Source organism: Pangasianodon hypophthalmus, chromosome 24 (genome assembly GCF_027358585.1).
Source record: "Pangasianodon hypophthalmus isolate fPanHyp1 chromosome 24, fPanHyp1.pri, whole genome shotgun sequence".
Lineage (NCBI taxonomy): Eukaryota > Metazoa > Chordata > Actinopteri > Siluriformes > Pangasiidae > Pangasianodon > Pangasianodon hypophthalmus.
Window position 1 is genome coordinate 17,776,145 of NC_069733.1, and position 21,661 is coordinate 17,797,805.

The 21,661-nt window shown below is 41.2% G+C and overlaps 1 protein-coding gene across 3 annotated transcripts in view; it reads left to right on the top strand.

The window, feature by feature from the left end:
• sema4c (sema domain, immunoglobulin domain (Ig), transmembrane domain (TM) and short cytoplasmic domain, (semaphorin) 4C) overlaps positions 1-21,661 on the top strand; it is a 73,435-nt gene that overhangs the window by 42,613 nt on the left and 9,161 nt on the right. For all 3 annotated transcript variants that reach the window (XM_026931290.3, XM_053228851.1, XM_053228852.1), the window contains 9 exons: positions 8,181-8,335; positions 9,503-9,565; positions 10,066-10,164; positions 12,520-12,616; positions 12,842-12,961; positions 14,345-14,496; positions 15,629-15,804; positions 18,546-18,690; positions 19,177-19,390. In XM_026931290.3, the coding sequence (XP_026787091.2) occupies positions 8,181-8,335; positions 9,503-9,565; positions 10,066-10,164; positions 12,520-12,616; positions 12,842-12,961; positions 14,345-14,496; positions 15,629-15,804; positions 18,546-18,690; positions 19,177-19,390 (1,221 nt within the window). The remainder of the gene's footprint in view (positions 1-8,180; positions 8,336-9,502; positions 9,566-10,065; positions 10,165-12,519; positions 12,617-12,841; positions 12,962-14,344; positions 14,497-15,628; positions 15,805-18,545; positions 18,691-19,176; positions 19,391-21,661) is intronic.

Sequence of the window (21,661 nt, forward strand, 5' to 3'; positions counted from 1 at the left end):
CTTAGACAGGCAGTCCAAGGGATTTAGATCTCAGCCAGCATAGCCGTGTGTGCGTGTGTGCGTGTGTGTGTGTGTGTGTGTGTGTGTGTGTAGAGATTAAAGTGAAGATAATATTCTCCCCACCCCATACCCTCCCCCTCTTCAGTTCCTCCTAAATGATCTGTGGCTTCAAATCCAAACACACATACAAACACACACACTTCCATCATTTTTCGGTTTCTCTGCTCTCTCTCTCTCTCTCTCTCTCTCTCTCTCTCTCTCTGTCTCTCTGATATAAACTCATTTTCTCTCGTTGTCTCTCCATTAGCACATTTTCACCCACAAGATGCTGGTTTCAAACCGTTCTGAAATTCCACCACAAATGAGCCGGTTCCTGGCTGGCAATATGAGGTCTGTTCCAGCGGGTCTGAAACTAAAATCTGGTGCTTGGGGGTGGAGTCATGTCATTAACATGACAACAATTAAAGCGTTCAAGCTAGCATACTAACTTAAGTAAACAGATTTTTGTAATTGATAGGCTAGAGTGAACCAGAGTTGACATGCTGATTTCAGCTAATTAGCACTTTTCAACTGTTGCAGTAACTGTTAAGCTAAATCATGACAACCCATATGAAAAAACCTGGAAAAAGTTTCAGGAAGCATCCTAATTCCCCACCCTTCCTCACCTCTACTGGCTTTACTCACTTCACTTCTCTTTTGCACATCCTTACACTGTCATCGTAGTGACATTAATGCTACGCACAGCTAAGGCTTCTCCATATGTTACATATAAAATAAGAAAAACTGTTTGACTATAAATAAATTAAACCGTAAATGCTGACCACCTTTTTGAGGCAAAGCACCATTTTTAACATATGGAGACCTTTAGAAATGTGAGTGATTACATTACAAACAGCTACAAATCAGTCAGACATTAATCTTAACTTAGCTAGCTGGTTAGCGTTCATCATTCCTGGCTTTGATAGCAGGTCTGCATAGCAGGTGAGTAGAAATGACTCACATGCTAGCTTAACAAGTTACACTGATGATGTTTAATGATGGTTTAATCACTATCTAGGAAATATTTACCTCATTTTCTGCTTCTGTGTCAACTGAGTTTACTAACCAAAATTAGCAAGATGTATAGTGATCTGGAAATGATGGCCAGTACAGTTCTCATGTTGCCTAATTAAAAGTTTTTCACCTTAAACTTTTTAAAAGTTAAAAAGTTGGCTATGCGTGTGCTGTCGAGTCGAGCCTGCAAGCCCTGTGCAGCCTTTTCCCTGCCCTTAGGCTCTAATTGAAAATGAAAAGGAGACAAGCGTCAACTCTAGTGTGAAAAACCCTTTTAAGGTTTGCTAGATTCTTGATGCAACACCAGCTTCGTGTCAGTGGAAAAGGGGAACCAGTCTCTCTGCTTATTAACTTTGCTGATCACTAGGGAAACTGCAGTGTTTAAAATGGAGTCCAAGTTCAGTGCCACGCCATCCCAAGAGAGGCAAAGAGACAAAAAAGAGATGGAGACAGGGAGAGAGAGCAAGAGAGAGAGAGTAAGTGCAAGTCTAACGGAAAATGAAAGACGAGTTCCAAGAGATGGTATAAGTACACAAATCGAAACGTGCTGAGGACGGCAAAGCAAGAGAGCGAGACGGAGCGACAGCTTCTTCCATCTCTCTACCCTCCAATTACTGTAATGACTGCCTCGGTACTCTGTGGAGTGTGTGTGTGTGGGTGTGTGTGTGTGTGTGTGTGTGTGTGTGTGTGTGTATAACATCTGCACATCTCTCTTTTTCTCTCTTACAGTCCGGCACTGTGCTCTGAAGTGTGATTGTGTGCATGTGTGTGTGAATGGCGCCCCGTGAGAGTGTAAAGGTTGTCAGCATTAAAGAAGCCACAGCACTTTTATGAAAAGGTCACTAGCGGAACACGCTGAGAGACAGACATGCTGTGAGACGCCTCCCTCTGGCCCAGCTCATTTTTCTGTTTCTTTCAATTTTTCAGCCTTCTTTTTTTACCACTGTCCTTGTTTTTTGTTGAGTTATCTATCTGCCACTGCTACACTCAAGGTGTCCCCCAAGGATCTGCTCTTTTCCCCTTTGTACTGCAAGGTGTCCCCCAGAAGTCCATTCTTGGTGCCTTTCTACTGTAGCTCAGTGTCCACCAACTGATCGGTTCTTGGCCCCTTCTATTGTAGTTCAAGGTGTCCCCTAAGAATCAATGTAAGGCCCACTTCTACTGTAGCTGAAGGTGTCTGCCAAGTGATCGGCCCTCAATCCCTTCTACTGTAGATCAAGGTGTCCCCCAAGGATCAATTCTTGTACCCTTCTACTGTAGCTCAAGATTTCCACAAGGATCTGCTCTTGGCTCCTTTCTACTGTAGCTCAAGTTGTCCCCCAAGGTTCTGCACTTGGCTGCTTTTTACTGTAAGGTGCCCCAAGCAATCCACTCTTGGCCCCCTTCTATTTTAGCTCAAGGTGTTCCCAGGGATCAGTTCTTGGCTTCATCTACTGTAGCTCAGGGTGTCTCCTAAGGATCTCTTCTGGCCCCTTCTACTGCAGCTTCCAGTGTTCCACAGGGATCACTCTTCAGCCCCCTTTTACTTTACCTCATGGTGTCCCCCCAGAGATAGGTTCTTGGTTCCCTTTTTCTCTAGCTCAAGGTGTCCCCCATGGATCCATTCTTTGCCCCCTTCTACTGTAGCTCAATATGTCTTCGAAGGATCCATTCATGGTGGCTTCTACTGTAGCTTAAGGTGTCCACCAGTGATTGGTTCTTGGCCAGTTTCTACTGTAGTCCAAGGTGTCCTCCAAGGATCCATTCATGTCCCCTTCTAGTTTAGCTCACAGTCTTCCCCAGGGATCAGTGCTTGTCCCATTTCCATTATAATTCCTTTTTCTCCTCGCACTTATCTTATTTATTAACGATATATCTATAGATGAATGCCTGGTTTACCTCAACGTGTCACATTTTACCTCAAACTGTTTCCCCAGACAGTGAGGATGAGAAGCCATGAGGAGCTTGGCCTATTTGGAAAAGTTAGGACAAGCTTCCTGGGTGAAGCTCCCTCATGAAGGTGGTTGAGAAGATGCCGAAAATGTGCAAAGCAAATTCGATATGGGTTATTTCATAGTGTTAATATCTTCATTATTATTCAAAACCAGTACAAAACAGAAAAAATGAAGACCTTCTATGAGCAGGTAGTGTAGTTGTCCTGACCTCGTCATTAACATTGATGTGGTGATTATCAAACGTTCCCGGTTGTGCAGAACCTTGGCCTCACTTTTGCCCCTCGCCTATTTTTGACTTTTTTTGAGGACACTCTATGAGAAATGCTTTTTTGACCCATCTTTGCAATATTGCTTGCCTCCGCTGTGTACTGAACACGAAAGATGATGAAACTTTAGTCCATCCTCTCTTCTTGATTTTTTTTTATAATTCTCTTTTCATTGGTCTTCCTGGCTAAGACCTTACAGCAGCTTCAATATAGATTAAACTCAGCCAGGAGTTCTTATCCATAGTGCAATATCAGCTCACATCACTCAAACATATTACCTCTCAGAGCTCCTCCAGCCTGACACCTCCATACACTCAGCATTCTCAAGGACCTTAAAAACCTTCTCGTCCTCTCTACACTGTTTTTCATCAGTTCCTCTTTCACACTAATGCAGTCTTTTTCCTCTCCATCCATTTCCCTCCATCCCTCTCTCTATTTATCTGTCCCTTAATCTCCCGCTAAACTTCTGTTTTTCTTTTTCTCCCTGATTGTTGTGTTTATACAGTTTGAATGTTTCCTGTGTTTAGTAACATGACCCCGCTTTCTTGCTCTCTCTCTCTCTCTCTCTTTCTCTCTCTCTCTAGTCTGACCTTTCCGTTTCTCTCATATCCCACCACTCCTTTTTGCTAATCTACAACAATTACATCACTTCCTGTGTACCCGTGCTCTCACGCTCTGTGTTTTTGTTTTTAAACTTTGCCTATTCATGATTTAATTTAGTCCTAAATGCATTTGCTTTATTATAGCAAATTTAGTTAAGCTTTTAGAATCTGTGTGCTCTGTGTGTGTGTGTGTGTTAAGACTTTGCCTCTTCATGGTTTGAAATCTGCATTTGACCATTGGCTTTATTATACTGAATGTGGTTATGCAGTGACAGAGAGAGAGAGACAGAGAGTGAGAGAGAGAGAGAGTGTGTGCACGCATGCTAACCTTGTCCTCTCCCTTCGTAATTACTATACATGTGCACACGTTCTCTCTGTCTTTCGTTCAGTCTCTTTTTTCTTCCTCCTTCAAAAAGCCTAAAATAGGCCTTTAATAGCAGTGTGTGTGTGTCTGTGTGTGTGTGTGTGTGTGTGTGTGTGTGTTTGTGTGGTTAGCAGCTATAAGCAGAACTCTCTTATATTTATAGCGTTGCTCAGGCTAAGATCCATGGAGGAACATCAGAGAGGAAAAATGAACACACACACAATGAACTGATCCAAAACCGATTCGCTAAGCTCTCCAAGCTCTCATTAAACTCGACCCAGAAATGCGAACGTGGCTAACGCTGAAAGCAGTGCTAAGTCATCTAGGGTTAGCGTCTTGTTTGAGTAATGCCTGCTAGCTTTTGCTAATTTTTCACTTCCTTGTCAACTTTTCGTCACAATCTTTTGTTTTATGTTCAAATCCAGTCATGTGTTCGTTGTTTTTACAAGAAGAATCCACATGAACGCATCGCTCTTGAAAATTCTCAGTGTCGTTGATTCTCAAGATGGCGGAATCCACAGAGATCTGGTTAGCAGTCGATGCTAAGTGTAATTTTAGTCATGCGGAGTCTTTTCTTGGTAAATTACACACATCTGAGGTAAATGTTGATATTGACGACACTGTTTTCTAATTTCAACAAAGACTTAAACCTCTCTGTGCTAGCTAGATATGCTAGCTAAACGATTAGCCTCAGTCATTAGTTAGTGTTTGTATATTTTTACCTTTTGTTTTAAGGTTCCTAGATGTGTTTGTTTTTACTTATAGTTTATAATCGCTAGTTTTCAAAGCTCTTCCTTTCTAACGTTAATTTTCTAGTCTTATTTTTGTAAAAACTACACTCATCCGACAGCAACAACCTAGAATGGTTCTCTCAAGTTCTCTCAAGTTAGCATTGTGTATCGTAATGCTTTATGTAATGCTAGCTTTTGCTAATCACTAGCTTTTGCTAATTACTAGAGTAAAATACTAGGCTTTTTTTGCTAAGTAACTTGAAAATGGATAAAAAAGGACTTGAGGCTTTCTTTTCTAGCTTGCATTTTGGTCCTTTATCCACCCGTGACACCACACACACACACACACACACACACACACACACACAGACTCTTCCACTCAACTCTCCAAATGCCTTTCTATCTTTAAACGAACACTTGACCCAAAAACACTAATGTGGCTAACAACAAACAGAACTCTCCCAGGCCCCTGTTAGCATCCCGTGTACGTAAAGCTATTTTTTTTTCTTTCATGTTTATTCACTGCTCAGTACAGTTTAGTGACATTTTTCTTTTGCGAGATTCAGCGACCATCGTCCTGTCCTTGCGTCGCCGCACCCCACCGCTGGCCCACATCTGGTCTTCGGCTTAGCTTCAGCTATATTTAGCTCGTTTTTTTCCTCTTCCTTGGCTCTCTGAAGAGGACGGATGGCGTTTTGTTCCGTCCTCCATTCCTGTGTTTGAAGTTGCTTGCTGCGCTAACGACCCACACCTCTCTCTCTCTCTCTCTCTCTCTCTCGGCCTGTTTGTCATTGTCGCATCGTATCACTTCCTTTGATCGGCTCCTCTGAAGTGGTTTGGTGTCACATGCCCCCGCGGTGCCCTCTGGTGGTCAGTTGTGGTTACTGCGCCTTTATTCTGCAGCTGCGCTGGTGATGTGACACGCTGACACAATCCCGGCCAGCTCGCCCTGTGTGTGTGTGTGTGTGTGTGTGTGTGTGTGTGTGTGTGTGCCCGGGTACGCACTGTGAAGCTTGGTCCTGTTCAGCTGAGCTCTCTCTGATCTCACCATCTTTTTTATTTCTCTATTCCTCTCTCATCTCTCTCCCTTCTCTAAGGGTTCTCTATTCTATGTCTTTCTTTCGTTTCTTTTCTTTTCTTTCATCTTTATCCCTCTCTCATCTTTCTTTCTCTCTTTTTTTAATTTCTCGATCCTTCGCTCATTTCTCTCTCTCTCTCTTTTATTTCTCTTACACTCTCTCATCTCTCTGTCTGTCTCTTCTCTTAGGGCTCTCTATTCTCTGTGTTTGTCTCTTTCATTTTTTTTTATCCCTCTCTCATCTTTCTCTCCCTCTGTTTTCATTTCTCTATCCCTCTCTTATCTCTCTCTCTTTTATTTCTCTCTCTCTCTCTCGTCTCTCTTCTGTAAGGGTTCTCTATTCTCTCTCTTGAAGAGAATTATTTTGCTATCCTTCTATCTCTTGTTTATCTCTCTTCCTATTTTTGACTTCCCTGCATTTTTCTCTTTCCGGTCTCATTCATTCTTCTTCTTTTTTTTCCACCTTTCTCTTTCCTCTATTTCTTTTTCTCGTCTCTCTCTTTGTCCCTGTCTCTTGCTTGTCTCTCTGTCACTCTGTCATTGGTCTTTCTCATTTATCTTTCTTTCTCTCTTACTGTCTTTTATCTCTTATTATGTATTTTTTTTATCTCTCATCCATTTTTGCATCATTTTCTTTGTCTCTATATCTATCTCAATCTCTCTATCCCTCTCTTTCTCATATCTGTTTCTCTCTTTCATTCTTTTCATCCATCTATCTCCTTTTGGTCTCGTTCATTTATCTCTCTTACTCATCACAGTCTCTTTCATTTTTATGCTTTATTAGTCTCTTTTGTTTCTCTTTTCCTTATATCTCTCTTAATCTTGTCTATCTTGCTCTATCTTTCTCTTCATCCTTCTCTCTCTGTCCCTCTCAAGTCATGGCACTGATTTTCTCAGAGTAATAACTTCATTCTCTTTTTAATTCCATCTAGAATATTCTCTCTCTCTCTCTCTCTCTCTCTGTCCGTCTCCCCTGAGGCTTTATCCTCTCCCTTTTTCCCACCACTTCTCCCTTCATCCTCCCTCTCTCCTCATCTCGTATGACGGATATAAATCACGGTGGAGGAATCATTTCCTGTGTGCTGCTCAGATCGCAGTGAAAATGAAGATGATGTTTTCGCCGCAGTTTGGTGTCGCTGGTGTGACACTCGCTCTGATCGAGTTTCCTCGCTTTAAATTCGCTGTCGCTTGCAGGCAGGAGGACGAGTTTTGTGAATAATGAAACAATATTGTGCTGCCTTTTGGTTACTCCTCCACTTTCTTCTCTCTCTCTCTCTCTCTCTCTCAGATGTTATTCATTATTCATTATTGCTCATGCAGTATTGCCAAAGCAATGCATCACATACTGATAAAGACTTTTGTTAAAGGAGCAGTTACAAATATTGGACGTATATATATGTTTGTATTTATCTATCTATCTATCTACTTAGCTGTATATTATAGATATATTCTTCATAACAGACAATACATTATGACACTTGTTAAACTGGTCTCTTCCTCTGTCTCTCTCTCTCTTCATTCTTCTTCTTCTGTCTGTCTCTCTCTCTCTTTTGCTGTATCTGTCTGTTTTACTTTTTGTCTCTGTCTCTCTCTTTCTCTCTCCTCTTTCTGTCTTGGTCTGTCTGTTGTTTGCCTCTCTCTGTCTCTTTCTCTTTCTCTTGTTCTGTCTCTGTGTGTCTGTTGTCTGTCTTTCTCTCTCTCTCTCCCCTTTTCTGCCTCTATCTGTCTCTCTCCTTTTTCTGTTTGACACTCTCTCTCTGTCTCTTGTTCTTACTTCTGTCTCTTTTCTCGTTCTGTCTGTCATCTGTTTCTCTCTCCCCCCTCTTTCTGTCTCTGTCTGTCTGTCTTTTTTGTCTCTTTCTCTCATTCTCTCTCGGTCATCTGTTCTTCTGTCTCTATCTCTCTCTTTCTCTCTCTCACTGTCTCTATCTGTTTCGTTCTCTCTTTCTGTCTCTCTCTAACTCTGTCTCACTTTCTGTCTCTTTCTCATGCTCATTCTTACTTTCTCCTTTTTCTGTCTCTGTCTCGTTCTCTCTTTCTGTCTCTCTTTCTGTCTCTCTCTCTCTCTCTCTCTCTCTCGCTCTCACACACTTATTGTATCTTTCTCACTCTCATTCTGACTGTATCTCTCTCTCTCTCTCTCTCTCTGCAGAAGTGATAGACAGCATGGCACGCTTCCGGGCAGTGGGTGTGTTTAACTACACCATGTTGACTCTGTCTGAGCACGAGCGCGTCCTGTACGTCGGTGCCAGAGAAACGCTATTCGCCCTCGACCCTAATGACATCACACGACAGCTCCGCCCACAGGTAAACACAAAACACGCCCCCTTCCACAGTTTTCTCTTCTATCATCCTCTCTCACTCCATCATGTTCCTCTGTGTGTTCTGTGTTCTCGCACTTTTTTCCCAAATCCAGTTCCTACGTCTGTTTGCTGAATAAAGAGATTGTTAATGTAGATGATCAGCCATTTCCTGTGGAAGTTCCTAATGTAAGGTTACAATGTAAAGCTGATTATCTCTCTCACTCTCTCTTTTTTATTTATTTACATACTTTTGGGTCACACTCTCAGATTTCTTTCTTTCTTTCTTTCTTTCATTTGTTCATTCTTTCTTTCTCTTCTTTTTTAATCTCCCTCCATCTCCCTCTCCTCACTCCTTTTACTCTTTTGGCTCTTTCTTCCTTTCTTTCTTTCTTTCTTTCTTTCTTTCTTTCTTTCTAATTTTTCTGGTTTCTCCCCCAGTTTTTCCATCTGCCCTCTCTCTCTCTCTCTCTCTCTCTCTGTCTTTTTAATTTATTTACGTGCTACTTTTGGGTCACACTCTCAGATTTCAGCTTTATGCTGATGGATAAGTGGCACTTTTTTAAAACCTCAGTTTTTCAGCTCCATGTCATCAGCTTCTAAACGTCTGGAACATCGATACGTAGCTAAGTCCTCTTACTGAAACCACAGCGCAAGAACTGGAAGACGTGAGATGAACCGAAACGCTGGGTCCTTATAAGTGCGCTGCGTCCGCACTTATTTTCCTTCCTCACTCCCTCTCCGTCGTCGTTCAGGTTCCACTCCGCCACTCCAAAGCGCCGATTTCCGTTTCATTATGCAAATTGCTGGCGTGCAGGTCTCGCCTTGGAGCTTTTAGTGCGCCATTTGTAGCAAATTGCACTTTCGGAGGTCAGCAGCGAGGGTGAGCTTTTAATGGCACGACTACCTTTCAGACCTCCTTTTCTCTCTCCCTCACTTTCTCTCTCTCTCTCCAGATACCCCCATCTCTCTCTTGTTCATTTTATCTCTGAAAACACAGACGACTGCTTAACCTGTGTTGTAGTGATCCGGAGTGTCGCTGTACCTGCTCCTGTACGATAAAGATGTGCAGAAAAGAAATATCACATTTCTCCCCTCTCTCTCTCTTTCTCTCTCTCTTTCTGTCTTTCTCTCCCTCTCTCTCTCTCTGTCTCTTCCTCTCTCTCTATTGCAGATTGACTGGCCAGCCCCTGTGGAGAAGAAGAAAGAGTGTGCAGAGAGAGGAAAAAACAACCAGGTATCAGCTTCATTATAACTACGTTCTGGTCTCCATCTCTCTCCTTTTCTCTCTGTCTTTTATTCTCTCGCTCTTCCTCTCTCTCATATATATGTGATTAAATGTGATTAAAAAGTGCTTTACTCACATAAACGACAAAAATACATTACTGCAAAAATCATTACAGTTCCTCCTTCCTTTCCCACTCTTTGTTCTGTCTTGCTCTCAATCTATTTCCACCTCCTTTTATTCTTTCTTTCTTTCTTTTTTAATCTCTCTTCATCTCCCTCTCCTCACTCCTTTTACTCTTGTTTCATTTTCTTTCTTTCTTTCTTTCTTTCTTTCCATCTCTCTCCCCTTTCTCTTATCCCTTGTCTTCTTTTTTTTATCTCTCTGCATCTCCCTTCTTCTCCCTCCATTCACTCTTTCTTTCTCATTTTTTCTGGTTTCTTTTTATTTCATTCTACCATCTCCCTCTCTCTCTCTCTCTCTCTCTCTCTCTGTCTCTCTCTCTCTCACAGACGGAGTGTTTTAACTACATCCGGTTCCTGCAGGGCTACAATCACACACACATGTACACATGCGGTACCTACGCTTTCCAACCCAAGTGCACCTACATCGTAAGTGTCTCTGCTGCTCTGCTCTGTGTTCTACGCCCTCCTCCTCCTCCTCCTCCTTCTATATCACTCTATCTCTCTCCGTGTCAGAGTGAAATATATCACATGCAGATGAGAAGGTCTTATCACAGACACAAGAGATGGGATTGGATTAGATGCTGGAGGATCAAGTGGTGTGTGTGTGTGTGTGTGTGTGTGTGTGTGTGGGAGGATGTTGGAGGTTGAGCAGTAGCTGGAGATGTAATGTGCAGACATGGCTGATGGATCTGTAATGTGTACATCTACGTGTGTGTGTGTGTGTGTGTGGATTTGCATTATGATCAGCTGAAGTATGTAGGTGGGCGGGTGTTTGCCTGTCAATCAAAAACATATCTGAGAAAAGTGCGGAGACAGAGCCTTTTTACTTTATGTAAATTAAGAGGGGGAGAGAGAGAGAGCGAGAAAAGAGCAAAATATGACCATCCTTCACTGAGACTGACAGGTACAGAGGCCACACCTACTTCTTCATTAGCACTGACAGGTACAGAGGCCACACCTACTTCTTCATTAGCACTGACAGGTACAGAGGCCACACCTACTTCTTCATTAGCACTGACAGGTACAGAGGCCACACCTACTTCTTCATTAGCACTGACAGGTACAGAGGCCACACCTACTTCTACATTAGCGCTGACAGGTACAGAGGCCACGCCTACTTCTTCATTAGCGCTGACAGTTACAGAGGCCACACCTACTTCTTCATTAGCGCTGACAGTTACAGAGGCCACACCTACTTCTTCATTAGCGCTGACAGTTACAGAGGCCACGCCTACTTCTTCATTAGCGCTGACAGTTACAGAGGCCACACCTACTTCTTCATTAGCGCTGACAGGTACAGAGGCCACACCTACTTCTTCATTAGGCTTGACAGGTACAGAGGCCACACCTACTTCTTCATTAGGCTTGACAGGTACAGAGGCCACACCTACTTCTTCATTAGCGCTGACAGTTACAGAGGCCACACCTACTTTTTCATTAGTACTGACAGGTACAGAGGCCACACCTACTTCTTCATTAGCACTGACAAGTACAGAGGCCACACCTACTTCTTCATTAGCACTGACAAGTACAGAGGCCACACCTACTTCTTCATTAGTACTGACAAGTACAGAGGCCACACCTACTTCTTCATTAGTACTGACAAGTACAGAGGCCACACCTACTTCTTCATTAGGCTTGACAGGTACAGAGGCCACACCTACTTCTTCATTAGTGCTGACAGGTACAGAGGCCACACCTACTTCTTCATTAGTGCTGACAGGTACAGAGGCCACACCTACTTCTTCATTAGTGCTGACAGGTACAGAGGCCACACCTACTTCTTTATTAGTGCTGACAGGTACAGAGGCCACACCTACTTCTTCATTAGCGCTGACAGGTACAGAGGCCACGCCTACTTCTTCATTAGGCTTGACAGGTACAGAGGCCACACCTACTTCTTCATTAGGCTTGACAGGTACAGAGGCCACACCTACTTCTTCATTAGGCTTGACAGGTACAGAGGCCACACCTACTTCTTCATTAGTGCTGACAGGTACAGAGGCCACACCTACTTCTTCATTAGCACTGACAGGTACAGAGGCCACACCTACTTCTTCATTAGTACTGACAGGTACAGAGGCCACACCTACTTCTTCATTAGTACTGACAAGTACAGAGGCCATGCCTACTTCTTCATTAGGCTTAACAGGTACAGAGGCCACACCTACTTCTTCATTAGGCTTGACAGGTACAGAGGCCACACCTACTTCTTCATTAGCACTGACAGGTACAGAGGCCACACCTACTTCTTCATTAGTACTGACAGGTACAGAGGCCACGCCTACTTCTTCATTAGGCTTAACAGGTACAGAGGCCACACCTACTTCTTCATTAGGCTTGACAGGTACAGAGGCCACACCTACTTCTTCATTAGCACTGACAGGTACAGAGGCCACACCTACTTCTTCATTAGGCTTAACAGGTACAGAGGCCACACCTACTTCTTCATTAGGCTTGACAGGTACAGAGGCCACACCTACTTCTTCATTAGGCTTGACAGGTACAGAGGCCACACCTACTTCTTCATTAGGCTTGACAGGTACAGAGGCCACACCTACTTCTTCATTAGCGCTGACAGGTACAGAGGCCACACCTACTTTTTTATTAGTACTGACAGGTACAGAGGCCACACCTACTTCTTCATTAAGATTGACAGATATAGAGGCCACGCCCACATTTTTACTAGGCCTGACATGTATAGAAGCCACTCCCACCTCCTTTACTAGTGAAGAAAAGTTGAACTTGGTTTGTGTGTTTTTGTTCTGTTTTGCGGTGTAGAATGTGGATCATTTCACTCTGAACGGCGCCGCCCTGGAGGACGGGAAGGGCAAGTGTCCCTACGACCCCGCTAAAGGCCACACCGGCCTCATCGTGGGTGAGTGTGTGTGTGAGACCTGAGAGAGTGTGTGTTCATGTTCAGAGATATATCATTCCTGTCGGGCAGTGTGGGTTCTGCAGTGTGTGTGTGTGTGTGTGTGTGTGTGTGTGTGTGTGTGTGTGTGTGTGGGTGTGTTTCACCCTATATTATTTATTCATGTTATAGCAAACAGTCTTGGGATACGAGTGTGTGATGAATCATTTATATTCTGTGTGTGTATAGATAAGGAGCTGTACTCTGCCACTCTGAATAATTTCTTGGGCACGGAGCCGGTGATCCTGCGCAACCTGGGACAGCAGCACTACAGCATGAAGAGCGAATATCTGCCGGCCTGGCTCAACGGTGAGACACACACACACACACACACACTCACACACACTCACACACACCACAGACACACACACTCTCTCACACACCACAGACACACGCTCACACACATACACACTCACTCACACACTCACACACACTCTCTCTCACACTACAGACACACGCTCACACACATACACACACACACACACACACACACACACACACACACAAACTCATACACTCACACACACACACATGTGCACATACAGACACATTCACTCACACACACACACACACACACACTTAGGTGTGATATTGAAATAATCACTTTTGTCTTCATCTTCCTTCTTTATTTTCTTCTCTTTTTTAAAACCTTCCTGATTTAACAATTCTTATTCTTTTTTCTTCATCGTACGTCTTCATATTTCTCTTCTTCCTCGTGTTAATCATCTTTTTATTCTTTTCTATTTTTTGTTTGTTTTTCTCTTTTTCTTTTTTCTTCAATTTTTTCTTTCTTCTTCTTTGCATCTTTTCTTTTTCCTCATCCTTTGTTCTTCATGTTCTTCTTTGTGTTCTATTTTTTCTCCTTCTATCCTCTCTTCTCTTTGTCTTTTTCTTCTTTAATCATAATTTTCTTTATCACTCTCTTAAATTTTTTGTCTTTTTTGCCTTTCTTTCATTGCTTAATTGCATAATTCTTGTTCCATTTCTTCTATCTATCTCTACTCTTTCCACCATTTTTCTTTCTTCTTCCTAATCATTTTTTATCTTCATCTTCTTTGTCCTTTGTAAAATTCCTTCATTTTCTTTTCCTTTATGTCCTATTTTGTGTTTTTCTTTTTTATTATTTTTATTACTCCTTTCATCTTCTCTTTTTCTTCATCCATTACTACTATTTATTCTTTTTTCTTATTATTTGTTCTTCTTTTCACTTCTTTCCTTTCTTTTTCCATCTTCTTCCGCTTAATCATTGTTTTATCTTTATCTATTTCTCCTCTTTTAATTTTTTTCTTCTTTCTCCTTTCTTTCCTCTTCTTTCTCTTCTTCTTCCTTGTATATTCTCTTTTTCCTCATCATTTTTCTTTTTTTGTATTCTTTATTTTTTTTTTTTTTCGTTACTCCTTCCATCTTGTCGTCTTCTCTCTGGCTTTCTTACTTTCTTCATCATTTATTTATTCTTTATTTCTTCTTATTTATCCTTTTCCTTTCATCTTCCCACCTTTCTCTTTTCTCTCTTTCCTTTTCCACTAAATCTTCTTCATCTTCCTTTACCTCCTCTTGTCCACCATTTTTCTTCTTTTGGTTCTTTATCATCCTTCCTTCCTCCTTCTCCTGTTTCTCCATCTGCCCTCTCTCTCTCTCTCTCTCTCTCTCTCTCTCTCTCTCTCTCTCTCTCTCCGTTGTTCTGTCCTTTAGAGCCGAACTTTGTGGGTTCTGCTCTGGTGCGTGAAAGCAGGAACAGCCGCGAGGGAGACGATGATAAAATCTACTTCTTCTTCAGCGAGAGAGCCGTGGAGCTCGACTGTGACGGAGACCTGACTGTAGCCCGGGTGGCCCGTGTGTGTAAGGTGAGGAAACACACACACACGCGCACACACACACACACACACAGGCGCACACACACAGTCAGTCCAAACCTCTGAATCCGAAGCCAAAAGTATTTTTGTTTCATGATTTTATCAAAAACTACAAAAATTCATCCATTTATCCAAGTAATTTTGTCTAACGCACGATTCCATCACATGACCGTTCCAACTAGCTCCACTTAGCAAGCTAGCATTAGCACTGAACATTATATAAGATTTTATACCATTATATTATAAATCCTGACAGGTTAGCTTACTTTAGCTGGCTAGTGTTAGCAGTGTACATTATGAACATTTATAATTTTAAATCTAACTTGCAGTTCCTCTGCAGAAATCCTGTCATGTTAGCTAATATTAGTGAGCTAGTGTTAGCAGTGTACATTATGAACATTTCTATTTAAAACATAACAATGTGCGTCTCAGAAATCCTGTCAGCTTAGCTTATTTTAGCTAGATAACATTAGCAACGATTAACAACATTTAAATTTATAAATATAGCTTAAAATTCCTCTCAGAAATCCTGTCAGCTTAGCTTATTTTAGCTAGATAATATTAGCAACGATTTAGAACATTTATATTTATAAATAAAACTCAGAAATCCAGTCATATTATGCTTATTTTAACTAGCTAGCATTAGCAGTGATTAAGATCATTTATATTTATAAATTTTTTTTAAAAAACTGAAAATTCCTCTCATAAATCATGACAGATTAGCTTATTTTAGTTAGCTAGCGTTAGCAGTGCAGTTTATGAACATGTATATTTATAAATATAGCTTAAAATTCCTCTCAGAAATCCTGTCAGGTTAGCTTAATTTGTCTAACTAGCACTAGCAGTGACAATGAACATTTATATTTATGAATAAAACTTAATGTTTCTCTCAGAAACCCTCTCACATTAGCTTATTTTAGCTAGCTAACATTAACAGTGATAATGAAAATTTATATTTATAAATAAAACTTAATGTTTCTCTCCGAAATCCTCTCGGATTAGCTTATTTTAGTTAGCTAGCGTCAGCAGTGTACATTGTGTCCAGTACATTTAGGAGTGAAATGTCTGAAGGTGGTACGGCGTTTCCTGTCGGGTGAGTTTTATTTTTGGATCGTACCATCAGGGTGACCAGGGGGGAACTCGGACACTGCAGAAGAAGTGGACGACGTTTCAGAAAGCTCGTTTGGTTTGTTCCCTCCCTGAGCGCCACATCACCTTCAACCACCTGCAGGCCGTCTTCACCATGCAGGGAGCTGATTGGAGGAGCACCGTCTTCTACGGAGTTTTCCACGCCCAGTGGTGAGTGACAGGCGCTCTGGCCACGCCCACTCGTTTTCTCTCTCCTCATGTTGCTTTAGATTTCTGTCCTCTGTATGTTCAGATCTGTTTATTGTCTTTCTTTCTTTCTTTCTTTCCCGTTCTCAGTCTGTCTTTCCTTTTCTTTGTTCTTCTCTTTCTCTTCCCCTGTATCTCACTCTTTCTCTTTAGTTTTTTTAATTTCTTCTGTACTTACGTTTTTTTTAGTACTTTTTTTTTACTTCAAATTCTTTCTTTCTGTTATGTTTTTCTCTCACTTTTTTGTTTCTTTCTTAAAAATTATTTTTTTTCTTTCTTTCTTTCTTTCTTTCTTTCTTTGCATCACCTTCTTGATCTGTTGTTCCCTTTCTGTGTCTTTTGCTCTTTTTTGTCCTTTTCTTTTTCTTTAGTTTCATCCAACCTTTATTTTTTACTTTGTTTTTTCTTTCTTTCTTTTAAATTATTTTAATTTTTTCTTTCTTTCTTTTAAATTATTTTAATTTTTACTCTATTTTCCTTTTTTCTCTTTTCTTTCTTTCCAAAATTATTCTTACAAAGTTTTTTCTTAATTTTTTTCTCCCCCTGATCTTTCTCTTTATTTCTTCTTTGTTCTTTATTTCTTACAATCTTTTTAATTTAATTTTTTCCTTTAAGTGGTTTGTTTCTTTTAAAAGAAAAAAAATTCTTACAGTACTTTCCTTTTTATCTCTTTAATATTTTTAGTCCTAGTTTTAGGAATAAATAAGTTTTTATCTTTAATTTTTGGACATTTGATCATTTTAATCAAGCAGAAAAGAATGGTCTGATCGTTTGAAGGAGTTCTGCATTCTCCAGCTGCTGTACGTTTCCCCCGTCAGAGCATCGTTTTATCTCCTTCTCACTTTATTTCTTTTTAGTTTCGTCTCTTCTTTAAACGTAGAATAACATTTCCTCTTGGCTGTGTTTATATCTGTGACATTGAAAGACAAAGCGAGTCTCAATCCTCAGTCTCTGAGTGACAGTTTCTTCTTCAAACAGCCGGATTCTTCTCCTTCTCTCTCTCTCTCTCTCTCTCTCTCTCTCTCTCTCTCTCTCTGTGATGAAGTTGTGAAAGTCGCTCCGTCCTCAGTTTTTATAAGTGTGTGAGATGGTGCCAGATGCCCCGCCTCCCCGGCCGCGCCTCCCTACTGCACGCAACGCAGATCCATAATTATAATGACAGCGACACTGAAACTGCAATTTAGCAGACTGCATAAGTGCTTTCACTCAACTCTCTCTCTCTGTCTCTCTGTCTTTCTCTCCCTCTCTCTCTCTCTGTCTCTCTGTCTTTCTCTCCCTGTCTCTCTCTCTGTCTCTCTGTCTTTCTCTCCCTGTCTCTCTCCCTCTCTCCCTCTCTCTCTCTCTGTCTCTCTCCCTCTCTCCCTCTCTCTCTCTCTGTCTCTCTGTCTTTCTCTCCCTGTCTCTCTCCCTCTCTCTCTCTCTGTCTTTCTCTCCCTGTCTCTCTCCCTCTCTCCCTCTCTCTCTCTCTGTCTTTCTCTCCCTGTCTCTCTCCCTCTCTCTCTCTCTCTCTCTCTCTCTAACTCTCTCTGTCTCTCTCTCCCTGTTTCCTTCTCTGTGTCTCTCGCTCCCTCTCTCTCATTATGTCTCTCATAATTTTCGTTCTTTCTTTTTAAAATTACTTGTACATATTTTCTTTATATTTTCTCTCTCTCTCTCTCACTCACTCTCTCTCTCTCTCTCTCTCCATGCTTCACTGAGTTCTCAGAGGAGAAGGTTGTACAGAATTATTGCAGTTTTATTGCAGCCAGGTGTAAATGCACTTTGTGTACAAAGACATAAACAGTATTTCACTGCTTTGTTCCAGACACAGATTTTATCACTAAAGCCGTTCCATATATCGGTTTTCTTTCTTTCCTCTCTTTTTGTCTCGCTGTCTGTGTATCATGTTCTTTCTCCCACCTTTTTTCTTTTTTTCTCTTTAGTTTCTCCCAATATTTCGTTCTTTCTTTCTTTTAATTTCCTATAATTTTATTTAATTTATTTTCCTTTAATATTGCTTTTTCTTTCTTGTGTACTCTCAATTCCTCACATTTTTCTTTCATTACAATAAATCTACCCATCTTTCTTTCTTTACATTCTTTCTTTGTATATTTCTTTCACACCTTTTCCTTTCTTCCCTCTAGTAATTTTTTTTTTATTCTTGGTCTTTCCTTCCTTCCTTTGATTCTTTAACTCTTTCTTTCTTTTCCACTTTTTCCCATTTCTTCTTTCTTTCTTTCTTTCTCTTTCTTTCTTTCTTTCTTCCTTCCTTCCTTCCTTCCTCCCACCCTCTCCCTGTCTGTGTCTCAGTCTTTTTTCCTGTTTTTTTCTTTCTCTGTAGTTTCTCTCAATCTTTATTTCTTTCTTAATATTTTACTTTCTTTTAATTTTCTCTCCCAGTCTTCCTTACGATTTTCTTTCTAGTCTAGTCTCTAGTCTGGATATGTTTATGATTAGCAGCTCCATGATTACTCTCATTGCTAAAAACATTTACCAACACACTGATTCTCATGTGGGTAAAGTGTTTATGTGGCGTTAGCTGAACCCAGTGTAGGCCGTGAGTTCTTCAGGATTCAGACTTTGGATTCGATCTCATCACTTGTCTTCTTTATACGATGAAACCATGTTTTTCATTTAAGAAACATCCTGTTCTGATATTAAAACAATCACCAGAGTGAAATGATTACAGCAGAATTTAACAAGCATGGCCTGTGTCCCGCTGCAAGGGGGGACGTGGACGTCTCGGCCGTGTGTCAGTACCACATCGGAGATGTGAAGAGTGTGTTCGAGGGCCCGTATAAGGAATACCGGGAGGCGTCTCAGAGATGGGGGAGATACACGGGTGTCGTGCCGAACCCACGGCCCGGAGCGGTGAGTGCAGACGCACCGGAAAGCAGAGCAACTAAGAGATGTTAGGACTTTGATAAATTTGGAAAAAAATGTGACTCAGTTGCTTGAGCCAAAAGCAAAACAAATAACACACGTTTGATTTGATGTTCGGCTTTCAATAAAAAGAATAAAAAGAATAAAAGGAATGCGGGTGTGCAGTCTGAGGTGAAAAACACAACTGAAAGCACGAACATGTGGTATTCAGAGTTAATTAGACGCTCATGTGGCCAGAAAGATTAAAGCGATTAAATGAAATGAGATTAGGAATTAAATGAAATGAGATTAAAAGTGTTTGCGTGTAATCTTTTGAACACGCAGAGCTCATTGGATAAGCAGAGTTCTAATCAAATCCCTTGACATACAATTATGGTGTCAGATAAGATCGGGTACACAGTGTTACATTAGCGAGTTTACAGCATGGCTGGAAAACAAATCTCCTCTTTCCTGTTTTTCTCTTCATCTTTGTAGTGTATCACAAACTTTGACAGAGAGAACGGTTATAACAGCTCGCTGCAGCTGCCAGACGCCACGCTGAACTTCGCTAAGAAACACCCGCTGATGGAGCTGAGGGCCGAAGCTCGACCCCTGATGCTCACCAAGGGAGTGAACTTCACCCGGATCGCAGTGGACCGAGTGAACGCCCTCGACCAGAGAGTGTACAGCGTGCTGTTTATCGGAACAGGTACACAAAAGATAGATGAAGGAAGGAAAAATGAATATCTGAATGGTTGAGATGATAGAGGGGTTGGGTAAATAAGTTTGTGGATGGATGGAATGGAAGAAAGAATGGATGAAAGGATGAATCAAATGGATGGATGGATGGATGGATGAATGGATGGATGGCATTGTAGGATGGATGGATATTGCTTTATAGATAGAAAGACTACTGAAAGGATGGAAGGTAGAAGACATCAATTACTAGGCTAGAGCAAGGATTGATGGATGGATGGATGGATGTATAAAAGAAAGGAAAAATGGTTAAATGGATAGAAGTATAAATATCTGGATGGATAGATGGATGGATAGGTGGGTAACATGGTAGGGTGGATGCATGGATAATTGTTTGATGGATGGAAAGTTTAATGGAAGGACAGACAGTATAAAAGACTGGACTAAAGCAAGAATGGATGGATGGATAGATGGATAAAAAAATATAAAAAAGTATAAAAATCTGAATGGATGGCATAGACTGATTAAGTCAAGGATAGCTGTTTAGATGGATGGACAGATTAAAGAATAGTTGGATGGATGGAAGGATGAACTGATGGAAGGATAGATAGATGAATGGCAGAAAGAAAGAATAGATGAAAAGATGAGTGAACGATTGTTAGTTAGTTTATTTACACTGTAAAGGACGTTCATAAAATCAGCTGCGTGTCTTCAGGAGTTCAGCGAGGACTTGTGTTTAACTGAATCATTTCAACTGGGCTTTGTCCTTGTTCTCCTTTTCCAACAAACACACACACACACACACACACACACTCACACACACACACACACTCTCGAACTGGCGGGGTGTGAAGAAAGCATTTTCACTTGAGCTCAGTTGGACTAGCGCAGTGCGACTGCTGTCACAGCATGACTGATATTGAGTCTCACACACATGCGTGCGCACACACATGCACACGCGCGCGCACACACACACACACACACACACCGACACACACACACTACCTGTCTCTGTCTCTCTTTCTCTCTCTCTCTCTCTCTGTCTGTCTGTCTGTCTCTCTCTCGCTCTTGATCTCTCTCACACGTAGTCTCTCTCACTCTCTTTTTGACTGCTACACTTTGGAGGCCAGACTTCATACGGCAACCTTGCCAACACACACACGCACACGCACACGCACACATGCACACACACACACACACACACACACACACACACACACACACTGCCAGTTGGACGACAGGGTTGATTAGCTGTTGAATGAGAAAGAAGCAGCTGAAACAGAGAAAGAAATCTGTTGTTCATCTGTGTGTGTGTGTGTGTGTGTGTTTGTTGTGTGTAAGGATCAGCACTGTATATACACAACATTTGTAACATTTGTAATTTTAGACACACACACACACAAAGCGACAGGTACACACAAACTGTATATTAATACAAACACACACATTGAGAAATATACACACATACAGATCTATACATTCACACAGGTACAGCAACACACACACACACACACACATATACACACAGAGCTATACATTCACACAGACACACGCAGACACACACACACATATACACACAGAGCTATACATTCACACAGGTAAAGCAACACACACACACATATACACACAGATTTATACATTCACACAGGTAAAGCAACACACATAGACACATATACACACAGAGTTATACATTCACACAGGTAGAGCAACACACACACACACACACACACACACACACACACACACACACTGCTATACATTCTGAATTTAGTTCAATGCAGTGAAATGACTTCATTATAAAGATAACAGTAAAAATGTTTTAAAAAAAATGCACATAATCAAACTCTCTTTCTCTTCTGTCTTCTTTTCCTCCCTCGTAATCTCTTCTGTTTCTTTCTCTCTCATCTCCGTCTGTATGAAGGTCATTAAAATGCACTGAACGTCTGAAGAGGTTTAATACGAGCTTTAAAATGCACATATTCATCAGAGTCGCATTAGAAACTGAAATTAAAGCTTTAATGTAGAAGTTTGAAGCTCAAAAACTTGCATAAAAAAAAACTAATCAACAAAAATCTGTGTTTACTGGAGAATATGAACGACCTAAAAGTGTGCTTATTATTCATCGAGCAGATCAGAAACCTGCGGAGAAAATAATCATCACTCCTCCTCATGTTTGCAGAAAGATGTTTTCTCTCGTTAGAATAAAAGCCTAACATCGCAGTCATTAGCCGGATTAAACAAAGAGTCACATCACAGTCCAGAAAGCGCAGAAATGAGAGGAAAC